The sequence below is a fragment of the Ranitomeya imitator genome, chromosome 1, assembly GCF_032444005.1.
Source record: "Ranitomeya imitator isolate aRanImi1 chromosome 1, aRanImi1.pri, whole genome shotgun sequence".
In the NCBI taxonomy this organism is placed as follows: Eukaryota; Metazoa; Chordata; class Amphibia; order Anura; family Dendrobatidae; genus Ranitomeya; species Ranitomeya imitator.
Genome location: NC_091282.1, coordinates 1,017,616,422 through 1,017,641,526, shown reverse-complemented (window position 1 = coordinate 1,017,641,526; position 25,105 = coordinate 1,017,616,422). Strand labels below are relative to the sequence as shown.

Below are 25,105 nucleotides of genomic sequence, written 5' to 3'. Positions count from 1 at the left end.
ACCTTAATGAGCGGTACCACGTGACCGCTCAGCACAGGAAGCGCTGCCGCATCGGGACAATGGAGATGCAGGGACATTCAGCAAAGGCGCAAGGAGGGGTGAGTATGATGTCACAGCTGTCAGCTCCTGACGCTGCTCCACCGCTCCCCTCCCCCGCTGGATTTCTGGTTAATGACTTGTGTATAAGCCGAGGGGGCGTTTTCGGCACAAAAAAATGTGCTGAAAATCTCTACTTATACACGAGTATATACGGTACCTGTATATTTAAAAATTGTCACAGGCAGTAAAAAAAAAAAAAAAATCCGGCCTCCTTCCACCCCTTAATAGCCGGCCAACTCACACCTTATTCCTCATAGGTCATGTCATTGCTGTCATGAATATGAGGAATTTCAATTACCTGAATACTTAAAAATTGTCACAGGCAGTAAAAAAAAAAAAAAAAATCCGGCCTCCTTCCACCCCTTAATAGCCGGCCAACTCACACCTTATTCCTCATAGGTCATGTCATTGCTGTCATGAATATGAGGAATTTCGATTACCATATATACTCGAGTATAAGCCAACCCAAGTATAAGCCGAGGCACCTTATCTTGCGACGGAAAACTGGGTACGCTTATTGACTTGAGTTTAAGCCGGGTATGTATTGTCCCCTCATCCGTGTCCTGCTCTGTGTGGCTTCCCCCGTCATGTTCTGCTCTGTGTGGCCTCCCCCGTCATGTTCCGCTCTGTGTGGCTCCCCCTGTTGTATACATGGCTCCCCCGATCCCCTCGTATGCATGGCTCTGCCCTGTCCCATCTTGCAGGCATGGCGCAGCTCCCCCATCCCATCCTTGTATGCATGGCTGGGCTCCTCATCTCATCCTTGTATGCATGGCTCCCCACGTCCTCCCCCCGTCATACTCACCCTTTCACACCGTCGCTGCATGACCCTACATCTCCGTTGCCCAGGTGCGGCTGAGCTTCCTGTGCTGAGCAGTCACATGGTACCGCTCATTAAGGTAATGAATATGCGCTCCATGCCTATGGGAGTGGAGACTCGTGCATATTCATTACCTGAATTAGCGGTACCACGTGACCACTCAGCACAGGAAGCGCTGCCGCATCGGGACAACGGAGATGCAGGGACATTCAGCAACGGCGCGAGGAGGGGTGAGTATGATGTCACAGCTGTCGGCTCCTGACGCTGCTCCACCACTCCCCTCCCTCGCTGGCTTTCTGGACAATGACTTGTGTATAAGCCGATGGGGCGTTTTCGGCACAAAAAAATGTGCTGAAAATCTCTGCTTATACACGAGTATATACGGTACCTGTATATTTAAAAATTGTCACAGGCGGTAAAAAAAAAAATCCGGCCTCCTTCCACCCCTTAATAGCCGGCCAACTCACACCTTATTCCTCATAAGCCATGTCATTGCTGTCATGAATATGAGGAATTTCAATTACCTGAATATTTAAAAATTGTCACAGGCATTAAAAAAAAAAAAAAAAAAAATCCGGCCTCCTTCCACCCCTTAATAGCCGGCCAACTCACACCTTATTCCTCATAAGCCATGTCATTGCTGTCATGAATATGAGGAATTTCAATTACCTGAATATTTAAAAATTGTCACAGGCATTGAAAAAAAAAAAAAAAAAAAAAATCCGGCCTCCTTCCACCCCTTAATAGCCGGCCTGTCACGCACCTTTTATTTCCTTTCTGCCCAGGACAGCACCATAAGTTGCTGCTATTCTGGGTGAGAGGAAATGCAATCACCGGTAACAAATGCCTATGACTGAGGTGAAGTGCGGGTGTTTTTGCACTTCTACTTACCCAGCGTCTCCTGGCTCTTCCGTCTTACTGGGTCCATCTTCACTCCTGTCCTGTTGTTCTTCCAGGCTCAGGAGGACGCCATCTCTGATGACACATGAGCTGGTGTCTTCTCGAGGGTTTTCTAGCTGATAAATGAAAACCCTCTAAATTTGGCCTGTTTGTCTGGGGGGATTGATGACTTTGTGGCCTCTGCTGCTTCCAATTTGCCTAGATGGAACCTTTTGAGGCGGTGATGAGGTTTAGATGGCTGGATGAAACACAACAGAAGATTAGTACTTGAGGATGATGGCTTATCACGTTATATATAGTCACATAATCTTTACTTTTCTTTTGTGTATATTTTATTCCCAAGTAATCTTACATATTGGTTTTCTGGTCAATGTACTGCAGTCAGCACGAGAATCAATGCAGCAATTTACTATGTTTGGTTTATTACTAGTGATGAGCGAGTATACTCGTTGCTCGGGTGGTCTCCGAGTATTTCAACGTGCTCAGAGATTTAGTTTTCGTCACACAGCTGCGTGCTTTGCAACTTCTAGACAGCCTGAATACATGTGGGGGCTGCCTGATTGTTAGGGAATCCCCACATGTATTCAGCCTGTCGAGCAGCTGCAAATCATGCAGCTACGGTGACGAAAACTGAATCTCCGAGCATGCCAAAATACTCAGAGACCACCCGAGTAACGAGTATACGCGCTCATCACTATTTATTACCTAATCATGACAAGGTGAATGGCTTTTAAAAAAATTTGGTGTTTGAATAGTTTTAAGGAGAGATAAATAAATCTGTCAATAAGATTTTGCTAGCTCATCTGAGAGCAGCCTGAGGTAGGCAAAGAGACCCTGAATCCAACGATGTATCACTCAGGCTATGTGCCCACGATCCGGAAGTAGCAGCGTTTTGGATGGATGCAGTGTATTTTCATTGCTCCTATAACGCTGTGTTCTATTGTAAATCTGCACGTGTTCACTGAACACATAGCGTCTTCGCCAGAGAAATTCACATGCTGCAGTCCTGAAAGACGCACAACATGTCAGTTTCCGCGGGTGATACGCAGGTGAACATGCACGCATTTCTAGAAATCCCATCCACTATGCTGTAGCATCTGGCCGCTGCGGTTTTGACGCTGCACAAATAAACAATGTCAAAATTGCAGCAATTCCTGATCGTGGGCACATACCCTAAGTTCTGAGCCAGAGTCATTAGATTTAACAATGCAGCAGAGCTGAAAATCTACCCCCGACCACACCAGGCTCTGTATGTACATAGTCTATTAACAGTGAGCTACTTATCACTGCAGGGGGTGGAGTCGGGCTAGCAAGCATGTGCTGCTATGGTCCATGGGCAATGATAATCACCAGGTGATAAAACCTTCAGAGTAAGGTAACAGCACATAGCCTGACATGTGACACATCGTTGAAATCTGTGTTTAACCCCTTCCTCATGCTGTACTCAGATTACATACAAAAATACTTGCTGACAGAATCCCTTTAACCCCTTTCCAACATTGGGCGTAGTAGTTCGCATACAGGTCCTTCTCAAAAAATTAGCATATAGTGTTAAATTTCATTATTTACCATAATGTAATGATTACAATTAAACTTTCATATATTATAGATTCATTATCCACCAACTGAAATTTGTCAGGTCTTTTATTGTTTTAATACTGATGATTTTGGCATACAACTCCTGATAACCCAAAAAACCTGTCTCAATAAATTAGCATATTTCACCCATCCAATCAAATAAAAGTGTTTTTTAATAACAAACAAAAAAACCATCAAATAATAATGTTCAGTTATGCACTCAATACTTGGTCGGGAATCCTTTGGCAGAAATGACTGCTTCAATGCGGCGTGGCATGGAGGCAATCAGCCTGTGACACTGCTGAGATGTTATGGAGGCCCAGGATGCTTCAATAGCGGCCTTAAGCTCATCCAGAGTGTTGGGTCTTGCGTCTCTCAACTTTCTCTTCACAATATCCCACAGATTCTCTATGGGGTTCAGGTCAGGAGAGTTGGCAGGCCAATTGAGCACAGTAATACCATGGTCAGTAAACCATTTACCAGTGGTTTTGGCACTGTGAGCAGGTGCCAGGTCGTGCTGAAAAATGAAATCTTCATCTCCATAAAGCATTTCAGCCGATGGAAGCATGAAGTGCTCCAAAATCTCCTGATAGCTAGCTGCATTGACCCTGCCCTTGATGAAACACAGTGGACCAACACCAGCAGCTGACATGGCACCCCACACCATCACTGACTGTGGGTACTTGACACTGGACTTCAGGCATTTTGGCATTTCCTTCTCCCCAGTCTTCCTCCAGACTCTGGCACCTTGATTTCCGAATGACATGCAAAATTTGCTTTCATCAGAAAAAAGTACTTGGGACCACTTAGCAACAGTCCAGTGCTGCTTCTCTGTAGCTCAAAAGTGGCTTTACCTGGGGAATGCGGCAACTGTAGCCCATTTCCTGCACACGCCTGTGCACGGTGGCTCTGGATGTTTCCACACCAGACTCAGTCCACTGCTTCCTCAGGTTCCCCAAGGTCTGGAATCGGTCCTTCTCCACAATCTTCCTCAGGGTCCGGTCTCCTCTTCTCGTTGTACAGCGTTTTCTGCCACATTGTTTCCTTCCAACAGACTTACCATTGAGGTGCCTTGATACAGCACTCTGGGAACAGCCTATTTGTTGAGAAATTTCTTTCTGGGTCTTACCCTCTTGCTTGAGGGTGTCAATGATGGCCTTCTTGACATCTGTCAGGTCGCTAGTCTTACCCATGATGGGGGTTTTGAGTAATGAACCAGGCAGGGAGTTTATAAAAGCCTCAGGTATCTTTTGCATGTGTTTAGAGTTAATTAGTTGATTCAGAAGATTAGGGTAATAGGTCGTTTAGAGAACCTTTTCTTGATATGCTAATTTATTGAGACAGGTTTTTTGGGTTATCAGGAGTTGTATGCCAAAATCATCAGTATTAAAACAATAAAAGACCTGACAAATTTCAGTTGGTGGATAATGAATCTATAATATATGAAAGTTTAATTGTAATCATTACATTATGGTAAATAATGAAATTTAACACTATATGCTAATTTTTTGAGAAGGACCTGTATGTCTGACTCCCCCTGTTTCCTGCAGCCTCCAGCATTGAGCCAGCACCTTTCCAGGAACATGACAGATGTTTTGTTTTTTCTTCACAACTTAAATAAACAAGAACCATGTTTGGTGTCATAGAACTCGTAATGACCTGGAGAATCATAATGACAGGTCAGTTTTAGCATTTTGTAAACATGGTACACAAAAAAAAACATTGCACTTGAATTTTTTTTACCATTTTCCAGCATATGATATGTCAAAACCAATAACGTCCTTCAAAAATACAACTTGCCCCGCAAAAAACAAGCCCTCACATGGCAATATTCACCTAAAAATAAAAAAGTTATGGCTTTGTGAAGAAAGGGAGCAAAAACGAAAACGGAAAATGGCCAGGGGTTAAGGGGTTAAAAAGTTGTCAGCTGCGCCTTTCCTGGTAAGCCCCTCCTAAATTAGCTAGTGGTGGAAAAGAACAAAGTTTTGGCTACTGTGTAATTTTTTCAACACCATAAATTGATACATTCCCGCACTAAGTCAAAATGTCACCGGACCTGAACACAATGTCTGTCCATTTACTTACTCCAGGGATGTGTGGTGGGGGCATCTGAAGGGCTTCCATGGAGACCCAGTCAATATCCTGGAAAAAGGGATGAGCTCTGATGTTTCTGTGGACTCCTAAGCGCTTGGCGGGATCTTTCTGGAGGAGCTGGAAATGAGAAATTTGCTTAATTGTCAGGATGCAATCAGTGCAAGTAAAAAATCTGATAACAGGAAAATTTTACTGAACTCCTGTAGAGCAACATTAGATCTTAGGTCCATCTGGCTGTAGACCACCAGTAGATCCATGACAGCAAGGCTCAGTGACTAAACACTTCTACCCAGCAAATCCAGTACTCCTACAGATCCTCTAATGGATTCTTTGCTGGTTAGAAAGGGAAGAATGAAGACCATTGCCCTATATCTGTACATTTACCATGGCAGTACATTACTAGTAGTAACTCCAATCCCCAATAACAGCATCGTACTCACCTCTCTAATGAGGTCTTCAGCGTCGGAGGAAGATGGATGGAATAGTGCAGGATGGTAAGTGCTTTGACCCATTTATCCCTCTCTGGGCCCAGGACACTGAGGGATCATGCAGACGTCAGTGATTTTTCTTGAGTTAAAAAAAAAAATGGGCCAAATATGTTAATTTTTAAATCAGATTTTTAGTTTGGTTAGAGGGTCAGTTTTTACCAGCAGTTTCATCACATTTTCTTGTATGAATAATAATGATAAAAAAATGATGCAGGTTTATCGAGCTTCTCCAATCAGTGTGTGAGAAATGATCTGCATATATATGTAATCTGAGGGATGTCCAGTTTTTATCTAGACCCAGTCTTGCATTGAGGAGAATCTGCAAAAATACACGGACATGTGAACATCTCAGAATCATAGGTACCAGGTTCTATTGGTGAAAAACCTGGTTAGAACGTGTGTGAAAAGTGATATCTGAATGAGCCTTGTAGTCCCCCTGAAGAGTCGTCTATCTTTTCCTTATTGTCCAATTCTGAAGGTTTTTTGGGACTGATTCATCAAGACTCGTGTTTTATTTGTCTTCATACAGAGTCTGTTGGAGTAAGAAGCGTCCCTGATGTTTGCTAAAAGAGGCTTTTAAGTTTCCTGAAGAGATGTGCCGACTACTTCAGTATATGGGATCCACTTTGTGACCTCATTGCTGATTTGGAGATAAAAGTGGGCCTTCTAATCTCTTACGACCCCGTGTGGCTTCACACACTGCACCAATGATATGTCTGCCCCTGGATCGGTCAACAGCCATCCAAGCTGACTCTTCCATACACTGGAGAGCTCGTTTGGTCACAAGTCAGCTGGTGGCTTATCTCAGGGAACACGAAGTCATCGGCAATCCACAATTGGACATACATGATCGACATCTCTACCGACCATCAGTCGGCCACCCCCACCCCATTGCTTTAAACATTAGACTTTCGGTCAAACCCATCAATATCAATGAGTTCTGGCTACATTAGCCTAACGTGTGCAGGGGTCTTTAAGATTTAGTTTACTCTAAGGTAATGCACTTGATGTCTTTTTTTGGGGTGGGGGGGGCAATTTCACAGAGAGTTTCTTGAGCCAAAGTTGTTTTGATCTTCAGGCATCTTTTTTTTTTTTTTTTTTTTACAGTTTTCTTGTCATTTCCTGAGTGCTTTTTCAAAATTTTTGAATGGTGACGTATATTTTTTTAACATTTTTGCACGAACATTTTTGCAGCATTTTTGTGGTATTTTTTTTTTACTGCTGTTATCCAGTACTTTGCTCAATAATGAAGTAATCATTAGCAAAAGCAATGGCACAAGGCTCAAACAAATCGCTTTAATGTTTTCTGGGCACCTTTTGAGCTGAAAAATGCCTTATGAATGGTCAGGTCACTCCTTTTAATCACTTTGCATCTTTGGAAGCCTGAAGTGATTAAAAACCACTCAAAGGACAAAATATGAACAGCAAATCGTTTTTACACTGAAATGCAGATGCTTGTTCTTTTCAGTGTTTAGTTAGAGCTTTTTTCTGGCATACATACCTACATTTTTTCCCTCTATCTATCCAGTATATGTTACTATTCTGAAAAGAGTATGGGGTAGCTAGTAGACCACACGATTCCATCCTTAAATACAGTAAAATCATATATTTTAAATGTATACCTTTTTAACATGGAGGTCTGTGGGTTATGGATACCACTGTTTGGCATCCATCACACGCATTTGTTACTGGGATACAGCTTGAACTTTTCGTTAGGTTCTACTTATATGTCTGTTAAGTGAATATCTTTATGGTCCATGGGTGATAGATGTCACTATAAGGCATCCATCATAGCTTCCATTTAACACAATTGATACGGTTTAATGGCCCATACATTAAAAAGAGAAACAGAATATTTTGAACCGACACTTAGGCTTTCCATGAAAATCTTTAAAGAAGTTTTCCAACTTGTAGAAATTTAGTAAAATTAACTAGCAACATTGTAAAATAACAAAATCATCACTACTCACTTCTACTGCAGTGCTACCAGTCTTCATTTAAATGGAGGTGGCAATTCACCACTGCAGCCAATCAGTGGGTCATATGCCGTACAACAGGCATCACTGACCTGTGATGTGAGCCATGATACCAGCAATTCAGCACTGACTGGTTGGAGAGCTCACGTCCCGCAAAGTCTGGGAGCGCTGCAAAAATGTTACCGTTGGATCGATTTGGATGAGAGTAAGTGAGTAGTGATGATTTTCTTATTTTACAATTTCAGCAGCCACAATTTTTCTACAAGTTGGATGACTCCATTAGTAACACTACAGACAAAAAAAATCACTAATACATCAGTCAGCAAGATAGTTTTTTTTTTTCTCACCTCCGGAGCCATAAATTCCCTAGTTCCAACATATTTGGTGGCTGTGCGGTCTCCAAGCATGTTCTCCAGTGCGAGACCGAAATCTGTGATCTTAATATGCCCTGTGTCAGCCACCAGGATGTTCTCGGGCTTGAGATCTCTGTGGATAATGCCCTTCGAGTGGAGAAACTGGATGCCACACACGAGCTCCGCGGCATAAAATCTGTCAGAAAAGAAGATGAAAGAATGTAAGAATAACACAAGGAATTTTTAGAAATTTAGTCAGTAGACTGCTATCTCTTTAAGGCCCGTGCTTGATTAGAACAGCCAGACACTTAACCTGTACATCCAGCAACATGAGTAGACCCTGGAGAGCCTGTTTGGTGGGCTCTCCATGCATGTGTTATGACTCTCACACAGTCGCGACACATGCAGGTGTGGAGCCGAACAGCTGATCAGCCGGAGAGCTCCATTGTATCCAGGTTCACACTGTAGCTTATTCGGTAAGCGCTATAGCTTGCCGAATAAACAGGTACTTGAACATATTCGCTCATCTCTAAACATAAGTGCTAAAGCAACAACTTCAGAGAAGGTCACTGCCGATTTGGGACCTGCACCACCAACCATCAAAAGACAGTGGGCGGTTAGGAAAGGAATGTATTGTATTGTTATGGAAAAAAAACACATAGGTATTATAGGAAAAATGTGAAGTATCATATCCTCATGATGGAGCTTCGAGAACTGTAGGTTATTATTTGTAATTTACTTTACCTAAGCTAAAATTTAAAGCTATACCTTGCGCTGGGGATATCAAGCCGCCCTTTCATCTCCAGAAAGTCAAAGAAGTCTCCGCAGCTCATGAATTCCAGCCCAAGTAGCACAAGCATCTATAGAAGAAATAAAAGAGAGAGAAGACTTTTGCATTGATTCATCAAGACTGACATTTTTCACTCAGTTGTTGATGAGCAGGTGGAATGGAGTTCTCATTTGTTAAGAAACACATGTTCTTAATTAATCAGGCCAGTGTCTTCGTGTGCACCTCGCAACAAATCCTACTCCTGTAGACAACTGGAGTATGATTTGTGACGTAAGGGTTGCCACTACTCTTCATGAATATGACGTCGACACCCGCCTGTGATGCACCAGCTTCGCCCACCTTAGTAGAGTTGGGCGAAAATGGCGTGAAAATGGCGTGAAAATGCCAAAAGATGCAACATTTTTGTTCAGCCTTGCGTTGCACAAAAATTGAGACTTTTCAAACCCTTTTATGGCATAATTTTGACATAAAAGCTTTGCTGAATCAGGGCTATAGTTCCCAAACCATCATAACATGTACATATTTAGTATACAGAAGAGATCAATGTCTTCTCTACATCTTTAGACATTTTCTCATGATCATCACAAGTCCGCGTTGTCTTTCCCCAAACATTAGGCTTTTTTTGTTGGAGGTAAATAAGACTTTGTTATATAAAATGCATTTGTGATTATTTTTTACGGTACACAACAGGAATGTTTGTGTTGCTTAGAGGGACATTTAATAAGGAGAAATAAGACACTACTGTACCTTGGTCTGGAATGCAAAGTCTGCGTGGACAAGGAATGGGCTCCCAGATGCCAGCTGTAAGACTCGGCGCTCCACCATCACATAGTCCTCATCACCAGAAGCGAGCAGGGATCTCTTGCTGATGATCTTAACAGCATACTTCTGTTGGTTAGAAGTGTCCTCCGCCAGCACAACTTTTCCAAAACTTCCTTGCCCGAGCACATGATGGAATAATAATCTCTTTCTGATGTTATGTGAGATTGCGCTTCTAGGGCAGGTTGGCCGCACACTGCTGTCCGCTATCAGAGTGAAAAAAAGAGAGAGTGAGAAGACATTTACATTTACTGCACACTGTTTACACTGCGTTGATAGAAAAAAGTCATAAACATCTACAAAAGAGTTAAATCCTATGTATAAAAATTAAATGGGTATTAGAGGGAATATGTCAGTAGGATCGTCCGTCCTAAGCCATCTATATGGGCATGTAGGTCATAGGAAACTGAATAAAATGATACCTTGATATCAGTGATCCAATGTCTTATTCCAGCAGAATCCATGTTTTTCTTATATTTAAATACATTTATGGGCCGGACTCTGATCTGCATGAGAATCTGCCTCCAGAGCTCATTTTCCATGAAGGGGGAGTTACTATAGTGATGTGTAATGGCTGCTCTCTACTCTTCTGATCTAAATGTAGAGCTGTGTGTGATTGTCACAACACAGCTGTTGGGTGACTCAGGACCAGGGGCTCCTTCCCTGTCCCTAACACTTGGGGGCGCCCTAGTTCGGCCTACTCCCCAGGATACTTCTGAAGGTGAAGATGCCAGGGCCTCCACCCTTGCCTTATCTCCTTAGTTAGCCCTCCATCTGTTCTTTTCCCCACCCAGGGAAAAGGGACGCTATTGTGTACTGTAGTGCACCAACCCGACACACAAAGCAACACAAGCGTTAACAGAAAACTTCAGATATACAAAATATTCACTCAAATATAACAGAGGAATGCACCGAGGTGTGGAGGTAGGGGAATAAACCAAAATAGAGTATAGGGAATTACCACATATACAAACCAAGCAACAGTCACTAATAACGCCTCCAACTCTCCTTCTCATATGAACTCCTCTCCCTCTATTAGCCATGCAGCCTATGCTTGCTCTGACAAGGATTTGTAACAGAGCCCAGATTATAAAGGGGAAAGGAGTGGCTAACTGAGCTCAGCTGTGAGCACAAGGATTTCCAACATGGCCGATTAACCCCTGTACAGTAAAGACTTGTTTAGGATGTCTACCGCCCTCCTAAAAATGTTGCCAATGCTCAAATGCAAGCTTAATAGCCAGCAATTCTTGGTTCCCAACATCGCAGTTGAGCTCCGCCTCTGAAAATTTCTTATAAATGAGAGCACACGGATGCACCCCATCCTCTACCTCCTGGGACAGAACAGCCTCCACTGCTAGTGAAGAGGCGTCCACCTCTATTAGAAAGGGCTTAGTCTCATCTGTCTGGATAAAAACGTTTAGAATTGAGAGTCCTCAGTGGTTGATACCTTTTAATGGCTAACTGAAAAGATGGTAACAAATTGCAAGCTGGCTAACACGGTACCAAGACATATTTCTTTCCTGGATAAAAACGAGCAGAGCTAAACCTCTCCTTGAGATGCTCAAAAGCGTTAACAGCCTCAGGGGACCATTGGACAGTATTGGAACCTTTCTTAGTAAGATCAGTAAGGAGTTTTGCGATAACAGAAAAATTCTTTATGAACTTTCTATAATAATTAGCAAACCCCAAAAATCTCTGAATCGACTTCAAGCATTCAGGTCTAGGCCACTCCAATACCGCCTGAACCTTCACCGGGTCATCTCAAAACCATCACTGGAAACAAAGTACCCAAAAAAACTAATTTTCTGTACCGCAAACTCGCTTTTCTCCAGTTTAGCAAAGAGTGTGTTTTCTCTCAGAATCAGCAAAACCTGATGGACTCTCTGCCAATGCGACTCCAGATCGGGCGAATAGATCAAAATATCATCCAAATTAACAATCACACTCCTACCGATCAACGGCCTCAGGATGTCATTAATGACATTTTGAAAGAACGCCGGAGCATTTGTAAGGCCGAAAGGCATAACTAGACACTCAAAATGACCTTCCGGGGTATTAAAGGCTGTCTTCCATTTATCGCCTTCTTTAACCCTCAGCAAATTATATGCCCCACGGAGATCGATCTTAGATAACCACTTGGCTTCAACTAATTAGTTAAACAAATCCGGAATTAGCGGCAAGGGGTAAGGATTGCGCACAGTAATCTTACTAATCTCCCTGAAATCCAGACACGGCCTAAGACCCCCATCTTTTTTGGAGAAAAAAGAACCCACAGCCATAGGGGATTTTGAGGGTCTTATATGACCTGCAGCAAGACTAGTCTGTAGGTATTCCTTTAAGGCCTCCCTCTTGGGAATCATCTGATTAAATAAACGACCATTGGGAGAGTAGCACCTGGGACGAACTCAAAAGCGCAATCGTAATCTCTATGAGGTGGTAGAGCTTGTGACTCCACTTCTGAAAATACTTTCCAGAATTCCTAAATGGCTTCAGGTAGCTCATTTTTCACAACAGCAGCAATGTGTACATCACAACATTTCCCATAACACTCCTGACCCCAGGATCTTATCATACTTGACGACCAGTCCAGTACAAGATCAATTGAATGACCATGACAGGTAGAACTACCAGAAAAAGAAACTCCTGCCGACTGTAAAAATGCAATGCGAAAGGGAGGGTTATTCTGATTGACCTTTTTTTTCTCTTTTCCTTGTTTATGCGTCCTTCACATTGCTTAATAAAATGGTCAGCCTTACCACAATAAAGGCAAAGCCCCTCAGAGAATCGTCTCTGCCTTTCCTGGGAACGAGAGGACATCACCCCAAGTTACATCGGCTCCCCACAGTCAACGGGGCTCTCCAGCAAAATTGAAACCTTCTCCTCATTCTGTCTACCTCTCAATCTTCTATCCACCCGGATAGCTAATTGCATAGCAGCCTCAAGCGTAGCAGGTGTAGGATATGCAATGAGCAAATTTTTAACCCTCTCATTCAAACCTGCTAAAAACTGACTCTTGAGTGCTGGACCATTCCAGCTGACCTCTGCAGATCATCGTCTGAACTGGGTACAATATCTCTCAGCGTCGCCAGAACCTTGTTTCAGTAGCCTGAGTTCTGCCTTGGCTGTAGTGACCCGATCAGGATCATCATATAATATCCGCATAGCAAAAAAATGCTTCCACTAACATCAAACAAGGGTCATCCGGACGCAATGAAAATGCCCAAACTTGGGGCTCACCTCGCAATAATGACATAATAATCCCCACACACTGTAATTCAGCCCCTGAAGACCTGGGTCTAAGCCGAAAATAAAGTAAACATGCATTTCTAAATGAAAAAAATTCCTGCCGTTTACCAGAAAAACATTCAGGCAAACCCACCTTAGGTTCTTCAGAGCGGATTCCAGGGCAATTACTCACGTGCTGTTGTAAGCTGGCAACTTCCAACGTTAACCCTTGCAGACGCTGAGCAAGATCTTGAATACTGTTCATATTGCAGAGATCCGAGAGGTTTTTTTTTTATACTTATTTCTGGCTGGACAAATTGTTACATATCTGCAACACAGGACTAAGATAGAAGGGGGAAAAGTGACCCTGCACTATGACTAGGCGGAAACCCTACGATGGAGTGGGTGACCCATTCCTTGCGAATAGAACCACCAACGATCCTAGGTTAATCTCAAGCGAAGACCTATAGATAAGGGGAATGAAAAAGACCAGCAGCCAGAACTCCACAAGAAAATGGCGGATAGTCACAAACTAAACCAATTCTAACAGAACTTGGCCAACAGCAGCGCTAAACTTCTGCTTTATTCATCCTGGTAGCGTGTGGTTGTCTGTCGTGGAGGTGGTGCTGGTGCAGGTTCAGCCCCAGTACTGTGTATAGAGAGAGGCAGCGGTAATCGCGCCCCCGACACTGAATGACAGCAGGCTCTGTATTAGAACCAACTGTCAGTCAGTGATGGCGTTCTGTTACAACCGCTCTATACAGAGAGTGGTGACTGAACCCGCACGGGGGCCACCCTTGTGACTGAAACCCAAACACTACTGGGAGCAATAAGGCTCATTTCCTCCCACCAACAGAGTTCTAAGTGCCAGTGCCAAGCAGGTTCAGAACGCTATTCACCTGCAGATTAACCCTATACATGCAGATTAACAGAGTTCTTTTATGTAACAGGTTCCCTTTAGGCTATGGTAAACTACAAAGAATAAACAGTCACCCAAAAAATAAATACAAATTAAATTTAGTTACAGTATTAATATTACGTAATAAACAAAATCCCATTAAAATATGTGGGGAGCATCACACAAAAGATATTTTATGGAAAGCGCATCACATATCGGTAAAATATAATGATCAGTATTGTGCAATAAGTAAAGTGACGGTGAATTAGACACATAGTATTGATACAGGTAAAATAGTGGTATATAGATATAAAAGCACATGTAATTAATATGGCAAGATAAAATAGCATAACATTAACTCAATACAAACATCCAATGTAAAGTTACCATGTGCATGAAGAGAGTCTGACCAGAAGAGTGAACACTCAGAGCGCCAATGTACGTTTCACCTTAGACTTCTCAAGGAGTACACACATATTTTAAAGACATTTTGTTGAATATAATGTAATTGAATTTGTTGTTATCTTTGACTATTTATTCTTTGTAGGTTTCCAATGTGGTACAGACTTTCACATTACATTACAGTATGAGGGTTCACGATGTAGAATAATCTTGGGAAAAGTCATTATGATTAATAACATTATTGGGGAATTGCTATTGATGTAATTTAAGCTGCCATTCAGTAAATCATGGGGCAGATTTATTGTTCGATGTACAAAAGTAGATTTTAATTAATAGATAATGAAAAACTAAAGTAGTTCCACAAATGGATGTGCTTAAAAAAAAAGTGCTTTGATAAATTCATCCAGGTGCTTCTACTGTATCCTGTGTAACCAGCTAAGTGCGACCATGTAGAGATGTACAGCTGATGGTCATACATGCATAACTTCTGGTAAGGGGTAGAAGCATAAGTGAATACATTGTATTTATTCCACAAGAGGCTGATATAGCTGCTTCATTGTGTGAATTTACTCCTTTTCCTACACATTTGTTTCATTGAAAGAGCGAGTGTATCTGCTGCGTCACCAATCCTGTGAGCTCATCATGAGTCAAACCAGTGAAGTACAAGATCAATGGCCGGACACCTAATCTAAGCACACAGCTTATCATTACAGTGAATGCTGAGGCCGCACTCAGTCTTAGCATGAAGCAGAAAGTCAGAAGTCCAATGCAGTAGCATTTATGCTTGGTCTTTAGATGAAAGGAACAAGCAGGGAAAAGGCTAACGTCGTTCACTCTAGGCAGGGCCGGTTTAAGGCAAAGTGGGGCCCTAGGCAAAGTTTAAAATGGGGCCCCAAATGCTAACATATTACACATCACACAGAAGCATTTCGGTTGCATTTACATGCGCTGAGTTCAGGTCGCTAAACAAGTGTGATCGACAATATTGAAATCGTTCAACGCTTGTTTCCTGGCCTCTTTCCACCGTCTGATAAAGAATGATGGAGACAGAACAATCACTAATAGATCACTAACAGATCACCATACAGCATCATGTTATCAGCAGCATATCTACAGTTTACATTGGCAATGTGCTGCTGAGAACAATATTTTTGTTCCGGCATAAACAATCCAATCACTCGATGAATATGCAGCATTTTGCTTGTTTAGTATAATACACCCCATAATCCTCCACATAGTATAATGTGCACCACAGTCCTCCATATTGTAAAATGCACACCCCATAGTCCTCTATATAACATAATATGCCCCATAGTCCTCCATACAGTATAATACAATCCTCAGTCCTCCATATAGTATTATACACTTCCCATAGTCCTCCATATAGTTATATACACTCCTCATAGACCTCCATATATTAAAATACACTGCTCAGTCCTCCACATAGTATAATACATTCCTCATAGTGCTCCATATAGTATAATGCACCACCATAGTCATCCATGTATTACAATTCACTTCCCATAGTATAATGCACCCCATAGTTCTTCAGATAGTATAATGTATTCTCCATAGTCCTCGATACAGTATAATGCAGCCCACATATAGTACAATGCTGCCACCCCACAGAGTATAATGTAACCCCCATAGAATATAATGCAGCCCCCCTCATATATTATAATGTAGCCCCCTCATAAAGTATGATGCAATCATCCCTCATAAAATATAAATACAGTATAATACAGCCCCCCATAGAATATAATGTAGCCCGAATAGAATAGAATATAGCCCACCTCCCCATAGAATATAATGCAGCCTCATCAAAGAGTATGATGCGATCCTCCCTCATAAAATCTAATACAGCCCCATAGAATAGAATATAGCCCCCATTAAATATAATACAGCCCACCTCCCCTTAGTATATAATGTAGCCCTCCATAGAATATAATGCAGCCCCCCCATACTATATAACACAGCCTACCCCATAGAATATAATGTATAATGTACCCCCCATAGTATATAACACAGCCACATAGTATATAACACAGCCTCCCCCATGACATATAATATACCCCCATAGTATGTAACACAGCCCACATATTATATAGCACAGCCCGTGTAGTATATAGCACAGCCCGCGTAGTATATAGCACAGCCCGCATAGTATATAGCACAGCCTGTGTAGTATATAGCACAGCTCGTGTAGTATATAGCACAGCCCACATAGTATATAGCATAGCCCACATCTTTCCCCCCAAGAATGGCCCGCAGTCCTGTACTCACTGTTATAGTAAAAAAAACAAACAACCAATTCTCACCTTACCTCGTGCCTGCGCTGCTCCCTGCTCCTGTCTCAGCGGCTGCACTGCCTGGCACACAGTGAGTGCGCAATGATGTCATCGTGCACCCGCAGTGTCAGAGGCAAAGCGGAGAATGATGGGAGAGGGAGTGTCAGCTGACGCTCTCTCCAACATCATTGCTTTGAACTGTGTCTGCAGACACCGGTATAGTTCGGCGCTGGCGGCAGGCGGGCCCCCCTGCCTCACAGGGGCGCCATAGCAGCTGCATGATGTGCCACTAGCTGGGGGCCCTAGGCAGCTGCCTGGTCTGCCTGCCCTAACGCTGGCCCTGACCCTAGGGCGGAGTTACAGCTCAGCTTTTTTTGTAATGATAAGCAGTGTGCTCAGTTTAGGTGTCTCGTACTTTTCTGGTTTCATTCGTGATGAGCTTACAGGAATGGTACAACAGCAGATACACTAACTAATTTGATGAAACAAGTGGGCAAGGACAGGGGCGTGCATCGAAATCATGGGGTCCCATAGCAGGTGTCTTAATTGCCCCCCTCACCTCCACCTTACCCCTAAAAAAATTAGTAGGATCACAGAAGAGCATATGTCACAACTATGCAACCCGTATAGAGTAATTTTACCTGTATTGAAGCCCCTTAGAGTTCCCATGCACTAAGATACCCTTTCCATGGCCACCATAAAGTATGATGCCAAAAATTATGCCCCCGAAACACAGTAAGATACCCAAGCAACGAATTCCTCCACATACACGGTATGCTGACCCTACAGCGCCCCACCCCCACAAAGTATGATACCCCCACAGTGACCCCAACACATAGTATAGTGGCCCTAGACACAGCCCTTCACTCAACATGATGACCTGCACACAGTATAGTGGCCCTTTACATAGTATAGTGGCACAACCCTCCCCACATTGTGATGGCCCCCACACAATTCTCCACACACATTATAGTGTCCCTCACTAGTTCTACTCACAACATGGACACAATACAACCCTCGACACTGTATAATGGCCCACATTCATTAAAATGGCTCCCACTAGCTCCCCAATTAGTATAATGGCCCCACACACAGCACTCAAAACTGTATAATTGCCCCCACACAGCCCTCCAACCAGTATATAAAGGCCCACACACAGACATTTCAAATTTTTCGTATACATATTGCCATTTATGCTCTGGGCATTGGATACAGTAGTCAGAAGATTTTTCTTTGTGTGATATTTCATAACTGTATCTGTGTAAATAAAATCATGTCTGTTCCCCGCTGCTCATATTTTATGGCTGCACCATCTTGTACTACCCCACAACCCTTATGTTTTTAAAGTGTCATTTATGTGTAATAAAACATTTTTTTTATTTTGAAAAAACAGAGTTCCTTTTTTTATACGATGATTCAGTAATGATTTTGGAGATACTGTATAAATTCAATTGGCCTAATTATCGGATATTCATTTGTTCAAGGGGTTGGCGACTGGTTTGCTTTTGATGTGCTATTGATGGGGCTCTGACTCCCAGCAACACCACGATCATGTGGTGTGTGAGTTACCACCAGCCAGATGTGCACCATGTACAGTGATTAATGGCTGCTGCGGGATTCTGCCGATCAGCTCCTACTCACATTAATAGAAGCCTCTCTGCAGTTCCTGGCAGCAGCCACTAAACAATGGACGGCGCTGTGCTACTCTGCTCCATACACTACTTACATCCTGCCAATGGCGGAGTGGATAACAGATGATCAGTGGGGGAGCGGGTGTCAGTCCCCACCTCACCTATATGCTATTGATGACCTATCCTATGTATGCTTATTATAAAGTGTGATCTTCTTGATAGACTAGTTGAACACGAAGCCACACTTCTGTAATTTATTTACACCTCCTTTCTAGTGAGGCCCCAAAAATGTCAACAACACAAAATAATTCAGGCCCATGTAGCCCAGGAAAACTCTCAGACCTCAATCAAAGTCATGAGAAAACCTGGACTGTGAATAGGCCTTTCCACATTTTTATGAGGCATTAAAGGGAACCTGTCAGCAGGATTGTGCACATTAATCTACAGACAGTGTTGGGTCGGCGCCGTTATACTGAATAAAATGATACCTTGGTTGATGAAATCTGTCTTGTGGTTTTGTTGCACTGCCTGCACAGTAGCAGCTCTCAGAGATCGCCGATAGCTGCTATTGTGCACCATCTTGGAGGACATTTTTTTTCTTTTCTAGCAAGATGGCGCTGTCGGCGCCAGCACAATAGCAGCTATCGGATCTCTGTACACACCGATAGTTGCTACTGCGCAGGTGCAGCAGGCGCCATTTTCAAATTGCCTTTTTTTCCCATCTCTCAATTAAATAAGCAAACGGGATTAAGTGCACAGTAAACATGCGATTATGCTGCAGTGCAGGAGCCACGGCTGTCACCTGCCTGCAGATGCGTTTTTTTATTGATATTCATTATGCAAACAAGGGGGCCGGTCAGTGAGGGATCAGTGACCTGTCAGCAGTCTGTATTATGAATAGCTGAGCAGAGAACCACATACACCAACCCTACCTTACACAAAACGGAAAATAAAGATTAAGAAACAACCACAAGACAGATTTCATCAATCAAGGTATCATTTTATTCAGTATATTGGCGCCGACCTGACACTGCCTGCAGGTTACTGTGCACAATCCTGCTGACTGGTTCCCTTTAAAGAGTTTTCATATGCAAAACATTATTTTTCTATGCTGTAAATTTTCCAACTGTACAAATTACACAAAAAACTGTTGATAGGCTTCAGGGGTAACATCACAACTACAGCATATGTGACCGCTGCAGCCAATCAATAGGCTCAGTGGTATTGTGATGACTGGATAAACTTCACCTATGATTGGCAGCAGCCATAATGTGCACTGTTCTTATGATGTTTCTGCTTCAATCTGCCACCAAAGAGCAGGGACAGAAACAGTGCAGAGACATCACTGAACCTAGGAAGGATGAGTGCTGCTTCATTTATCATTCTTACAGCAGCCAAGCATTCGGAGCAAAATATAATCATCTAAGAGCCTTTAAATTGTGAGGTGGGTGTCTGCTGGGTCATGCAGCACGTGTTAGAATAGTAGTTCATTGTTTGTTGATGCTTTTCCATCACTTCTCATTGATTGCAATGTAAATTGCACATGTAGCAAAAGATTCATTGGACCCCCATTTTTACAACCATTGGGGTCTTAGTGTCAGGCTTCCACCATTAAAACAGTAATAAATGCTTGCAGTATACCGCAATCATAGGACTTAATTGACTCTGATGGCGACACCATATGTATAAAGATAAAAAAACATGAATATTCATATCACTTCCTGCTATTATTGAATAATTTACTGTAATTTTCTGACTATAACATGCCCCTCAAATTTTCAGGGGGACAATAGGAAAAAAATTAAATGCGTTAATTAGGCATCCGTTTAATAGTCCAAATTCAGCTTACCGACACTGGGGCTACAGTGGAGTGGGGTCACAGGAGGTGCTCGGAAGTGTGACACTGCGGAGTCCCATCCCAAACTGTAGAAGGAGGTGTTCAGCGATGCTCGGTGGTGCGGGGGCTCCCGTCGATATTTTGTGAAAGCCTGGAGCACCTGCACTTCTATGGGTTTAATGTTGTGGACTCTGGGAAAATAGCTGCAGGAGGCGGCACATGCGCAGATATCGATTTCGGGAAACGAGACAATATGTGCATGTGTCACGTCTGGTGGCCATCTTCCCAGGATCCACCGCATTGAAACCATTGAAATGCAAAGTCTCCGTATTTTCATAAAACCTCAGTGGAGTCCACGCACCGCCGAACACCCCCTTGTACCAACCTAACTCCCCCCCCCCCCCGGTAAGCTATATTTGGTCTATAAGACGCATCCCCATTTTCCTCCCAAATCTGGGTGAAAAAAAGTACATTTTATAGTTGGAAAGATGCAGTATTTTATATATTACAACTGTATTATTACACCTGTAATGTAATATTTAGCTAAATCACTGTCTACTATGAAGCCGAGCCATTGGCTGGGCTTCACAAGGACGAATTCACAACTCAATTCACAACTCATCAGCACTCCACAACCATATTCTTTGGTGACCAATAGATGCCACTGTCACTGGAAAAATAATAAAATGTTAATAGTCTTGAAATATGATAAAGTGTTTTCATGTGCAATAGCGAACTTAAGCAAACTTGGAATCTTCATAATTGTCCTAACTCAAAAAATAAATACACAACATCTCACCAGACAGATTTTTCAATGCCTTATTGTGCAGCACATATAAGCAACCCACCCCCAAATTAGCGCTCCTCGATTTCCACAGATATCAGTTTCAATACATTATTGACCCAGAGATTAACATTATCTTGATATTTATAACTTACATTTTAAAGTAAATGTAAAACTAAAAAAAGAATAAATGGCAGAATTGATACTTTTTTTTTGCATTTCCCTTAAGAAGTTATTTAGATGTAAATGCAATCAATACATTTAATATATTCCAAAATGGTAACTTAAAAAATACAATTTGTCCCAGAACAAATAAACATTCGATAACTGTGTGAATGGAGATATGAAAAAGTCATGCCTTATGATATTCTGCAAAGAAAAAATATATAAAATAGAATTAGGGCCCGAATAGTCTGGTCACCAACGAGTAAAGGAAAACCTCCACAATAGTTGATATGATTTGTTTTAAAAAGCACATGAAGTTACCAAACATATAAATGTATGTGTTAGTCTACCTGAGCCTCTCTGCTGGTCTTCGGTGCTCAGGATGCCTTTGGCTCTTTTGGGCAGTGGATCCTTTTCTCCTGAAGAGTTCAAGGTGTGTTTTCTCTTCTTGGCACTTTTTTTCCTCTCTCCATCCACTTGGTTCATCTTCAGATTGGAAGACATCTTCTCAGCTGATCTTGATGTTGTCCTCCTCTTCTTCCTCTTTTGGCTGCTGTTCTTCGATGTCTTCTTATCTTCATTTGATGAGACCAAAGTGGCATTTGTCCTCTTCTTTCCCTTCCTCTGTCATCCTCTGTCTTCATTCATCTCCATCTCTTTGCTCAGTTCAGGGTTGGCAGACATCTCCTCCACCGTCGCAAGTCAACTCCAACTGTCACTCTCAACTGTCAACTTCCGTTCAAGTATAATATATACACTTGCTCTGGTCATGTGACCAGTAACTGACCAATAGATTTCTTCAGTATATTCAATGGGCATATAGATCATCATGTTTATACATGGCTTGTATGGAATATGCTCCACTCCACCTTTTCACTTCTTCTTGTATCTGTTGCTTCTTGTTCCATATAAATGGCAGTCATTTTTTAATCCACCTTTTACACCTGAGAAACTCTTACTAAGATTTGCTGTATCTCTCAGATGCTCCTTATTAAATTGCCCCATTTGTAGCATCAGGACATGATAAGAAAGTGGTAGTTTGTATTCTGTAAGTGAGAAACACCTGGCACAATTCTAAATGCCGTATGGTAAACGCCATTGATCTCATTTCTTAGAGATAAAATTTGTGATTATAAGAAGTATTTTTACATAATAAAACTGTGCATTATATAGACCTGTAAACCATCAGACTTTATTAGAGTGGCTCCAAACTGACTAGGTTCTTGGTCCTTGTCACTCAATATTAACTGCACAGTAGCCCCGAGAGTTACATGTATAGCAGCATGCTGCACGACTGTGTCCAGTAAGATATTGGATGTTCCATGTACACTAGACAAACCTCAGTGTGCGGTATACAGGGGGTCCGGCACTTCCGTTATATTCAGCGTTCCCTTTTTTTTAAATTTTAGACCAAAAATACAGAAATCACTATATACATGTGAACGGCAAATTTGAGCCTGGATAGCTACCATAAAGAATGGGGATACGGCTGCTACGGGGACCATAGTGGCAATCAGGGGCGGATTATATTAGGGTCAATCTGGGCGGTAGCCCAGGGCCCAGTGGTGTGGGGGGGCCCTGGGCTACTGCTCAGATTGCCCGCTGCCATCAGGGCTTTACTGCCCTGACTGGCATATGGGCCCGGTGGGCAGAGGGGGCCCGCATCGGGCCCCGTCTCGTCTGCTCACCGGGCACCTACCGGCGCTGCGGCAGTTTCACCTATTGACGTGCGGGCGCGCGCCCACACGTCAATAGTTAACAACAGCCGCCAGCCAATTGGAGGCTGGCAGCTGAAGTCGGCCACAGGCGCAGCGCACACGTCACCGGCGTCTAACGTCATTGTCAGTCGCTGACGAGTGTGTGCTGCTGGAGGGAGCTCACCGCAGGAGCACACAGCTCAGGTGAGGAGAAATCAGGTTTTTTTTTTGCTAACGGCAATCCGGGGGCCCGGGCAGGCCAGAATGCTGGACACTATCTGTGGGCAATATGCTGGACACACTGGGGCAGATTGCTGGTGGACACGCTGTCTGGGGGCAATGCTGGACATACTGGGGGTAATATGCTGGACACACTGGGGCAGATTGCTGTTCACACTGGGGGTAATATGCTGGACACACTGGGGCAGATTGCTGGACACTGGGACAATATGCTGGACATACTGGGGCAGATTGCTGGACACACTGGGGGTAATGCTGGACACACTGGGGCAGCTTGCTGGACACACTGGGGGCAATGCTGGACACACTGGGGCAGATTGCTGGACACACTGGGGGCAATATGCTAAAGTCAGACACTGGGGCAGATTGCTGGACATACTGTCTGGGGGCAATGCTGGACGCACTGGGGAGGATTGCTGGACACTGGGGCAATATGCTGGACATACTGGGGGTAATATGGTGGACACACTGGGGGTAATATGCTGGACACACTGGGGGTAATATGCTGGACACACTGGGGCAGATTGCTGGACACACTGGGGGCAGGACTGGAGGCATGGGCAGAATGTAGATACGGGGCATGATTGGAGACACGGGGCAGAATGAAAGACATGGGGCAGGATTGGATCATGGGGCAGGATGGATACGATGGAGACAGATGGGGCAGGATGGGGAGATCATATGGGGTAGAATGGATACTCATGAGGGCAGGATGCGAGAACATATGGCTGGAGCCAGGAATGAGATAAACGGGGCCAGGATGGGGAATATTATTACCATAGAGGCTAATTAAGGGATATTATTACTGCAGTGATGTATTTATTTTATTTTTTGAGTATACTGTTTTAAATGGGGGGGCGGTCCTTTTACTGTGCAGTGACACTATATCGCCTTTTATTCTTCATGTGGTGTAATGTAGAAGTTGTGAAAAATTAAGTAATGTGTTCTGCAAGCGGAGCTCGAGATAACTGTGTTATTTCCTGCAGAGACGAGTCCTGGCTGGAAGAAATGATGGCGGTCTGTGCTGGATAAAAGATGAAGGACTTCACCTAGAGACGTCACTGGTGAGTCAATGTTACCTATACACTAACACTATACACTGTATACTATATACAGAGGTCCTGTGTATAATGTCACCGGTGATCACTGTATTACCTATACATTATATACAGAGCTCCTACACAGACACTGCATACTAAGTACAGATCTCCTGTGAATACTGGCACTTATGGTGATAGTATTGTGTTTTGTTTTTTTTTAATTACTGATCAGTATTGTAGTATTCAGTTACTATGTGGTGGTAATATGTGGTCTGGAAATGGTGTTGCGGTATTTGTCCCTTGTATGTGCTATTTGGTCACCAAGTGGTGGTAATATGTGGTCTTGACATGGTGCGGTGGTATTTGTTCCTTGTATGTGATATTATTCGATCACTGTGGTTGTAATTTGTGGTCTGGTCATGGTTCGGTGGTATTTGTTCCTTGTATGTGATATTGGTCATTTTAAAAATTGAAAAATAAATCAAAATCTACCTAAATTGTATAGCAGATTTTAACAAATATTTAATAGGTTACAGTAGAGTAGGGCCCGGCCATTTTTCTGGAATAATCTGGTTCAGGTATATCTTGACCCCCATCACATGACCCCGGTCACATGACCCCCATCACATGACCGGGGGGGCCCACCGTGTCTGAACAGCCCGGGGCCCTGGCTACCCTTAATCCACCCCCGGTGGCAATAAACTTCCTTTGCTTACCATAACACTATAGTTCATAGATAAAGCCCACACTCAATGTGGACATATTTACGCAGAGACCATTATAAATACTTGTATAATGCATTTCCATTAGTAGCAGCTGCACTCAACCACAATAATATAATTCAGCAAATGTGAAAAACAGCATAGAAATATGTAATAATTTAGCACATTTTAAACAAAAAAAGCCGAATTGTAATCATTAAGTTAAAACAAGTTGTAGTGTACGTGGCTGAGTTCTCTATAATGGTATAGAGACCAGTGA

General features: G+C 42.9%; 1 protein-coding gene across 1 annotated transcript; it reads right to left on the bottom strand.

The window, feature by feature from the left end:
• Positions 1-343: 343 nt before the first annotated feature.
• Positions 344-21,651, bottom strand: LOC138654735 (protein kinase C delta type-like). The gene is made up of 7 exons (XM_069743511.1): positions 21,498-21,651; positions 9,846-10,123; positions 9,077-9,168; positions 8,303-8,504; positions 5,483-5,608; positions 1,811-1,935; positions 344-368 (listed from the first exon to the last, which is right to left on the bottom strand). Exons 1-7 carry the CDS (start codon positions 21,649-21,651, stop codon positions 344-346), a joined length of 1,002 nt encoding a protein of 333 aa, XP_069599612.1.
• Between the last annotated feature and the right edge of the window lie 3,454 nt (positions 21,652-25,105).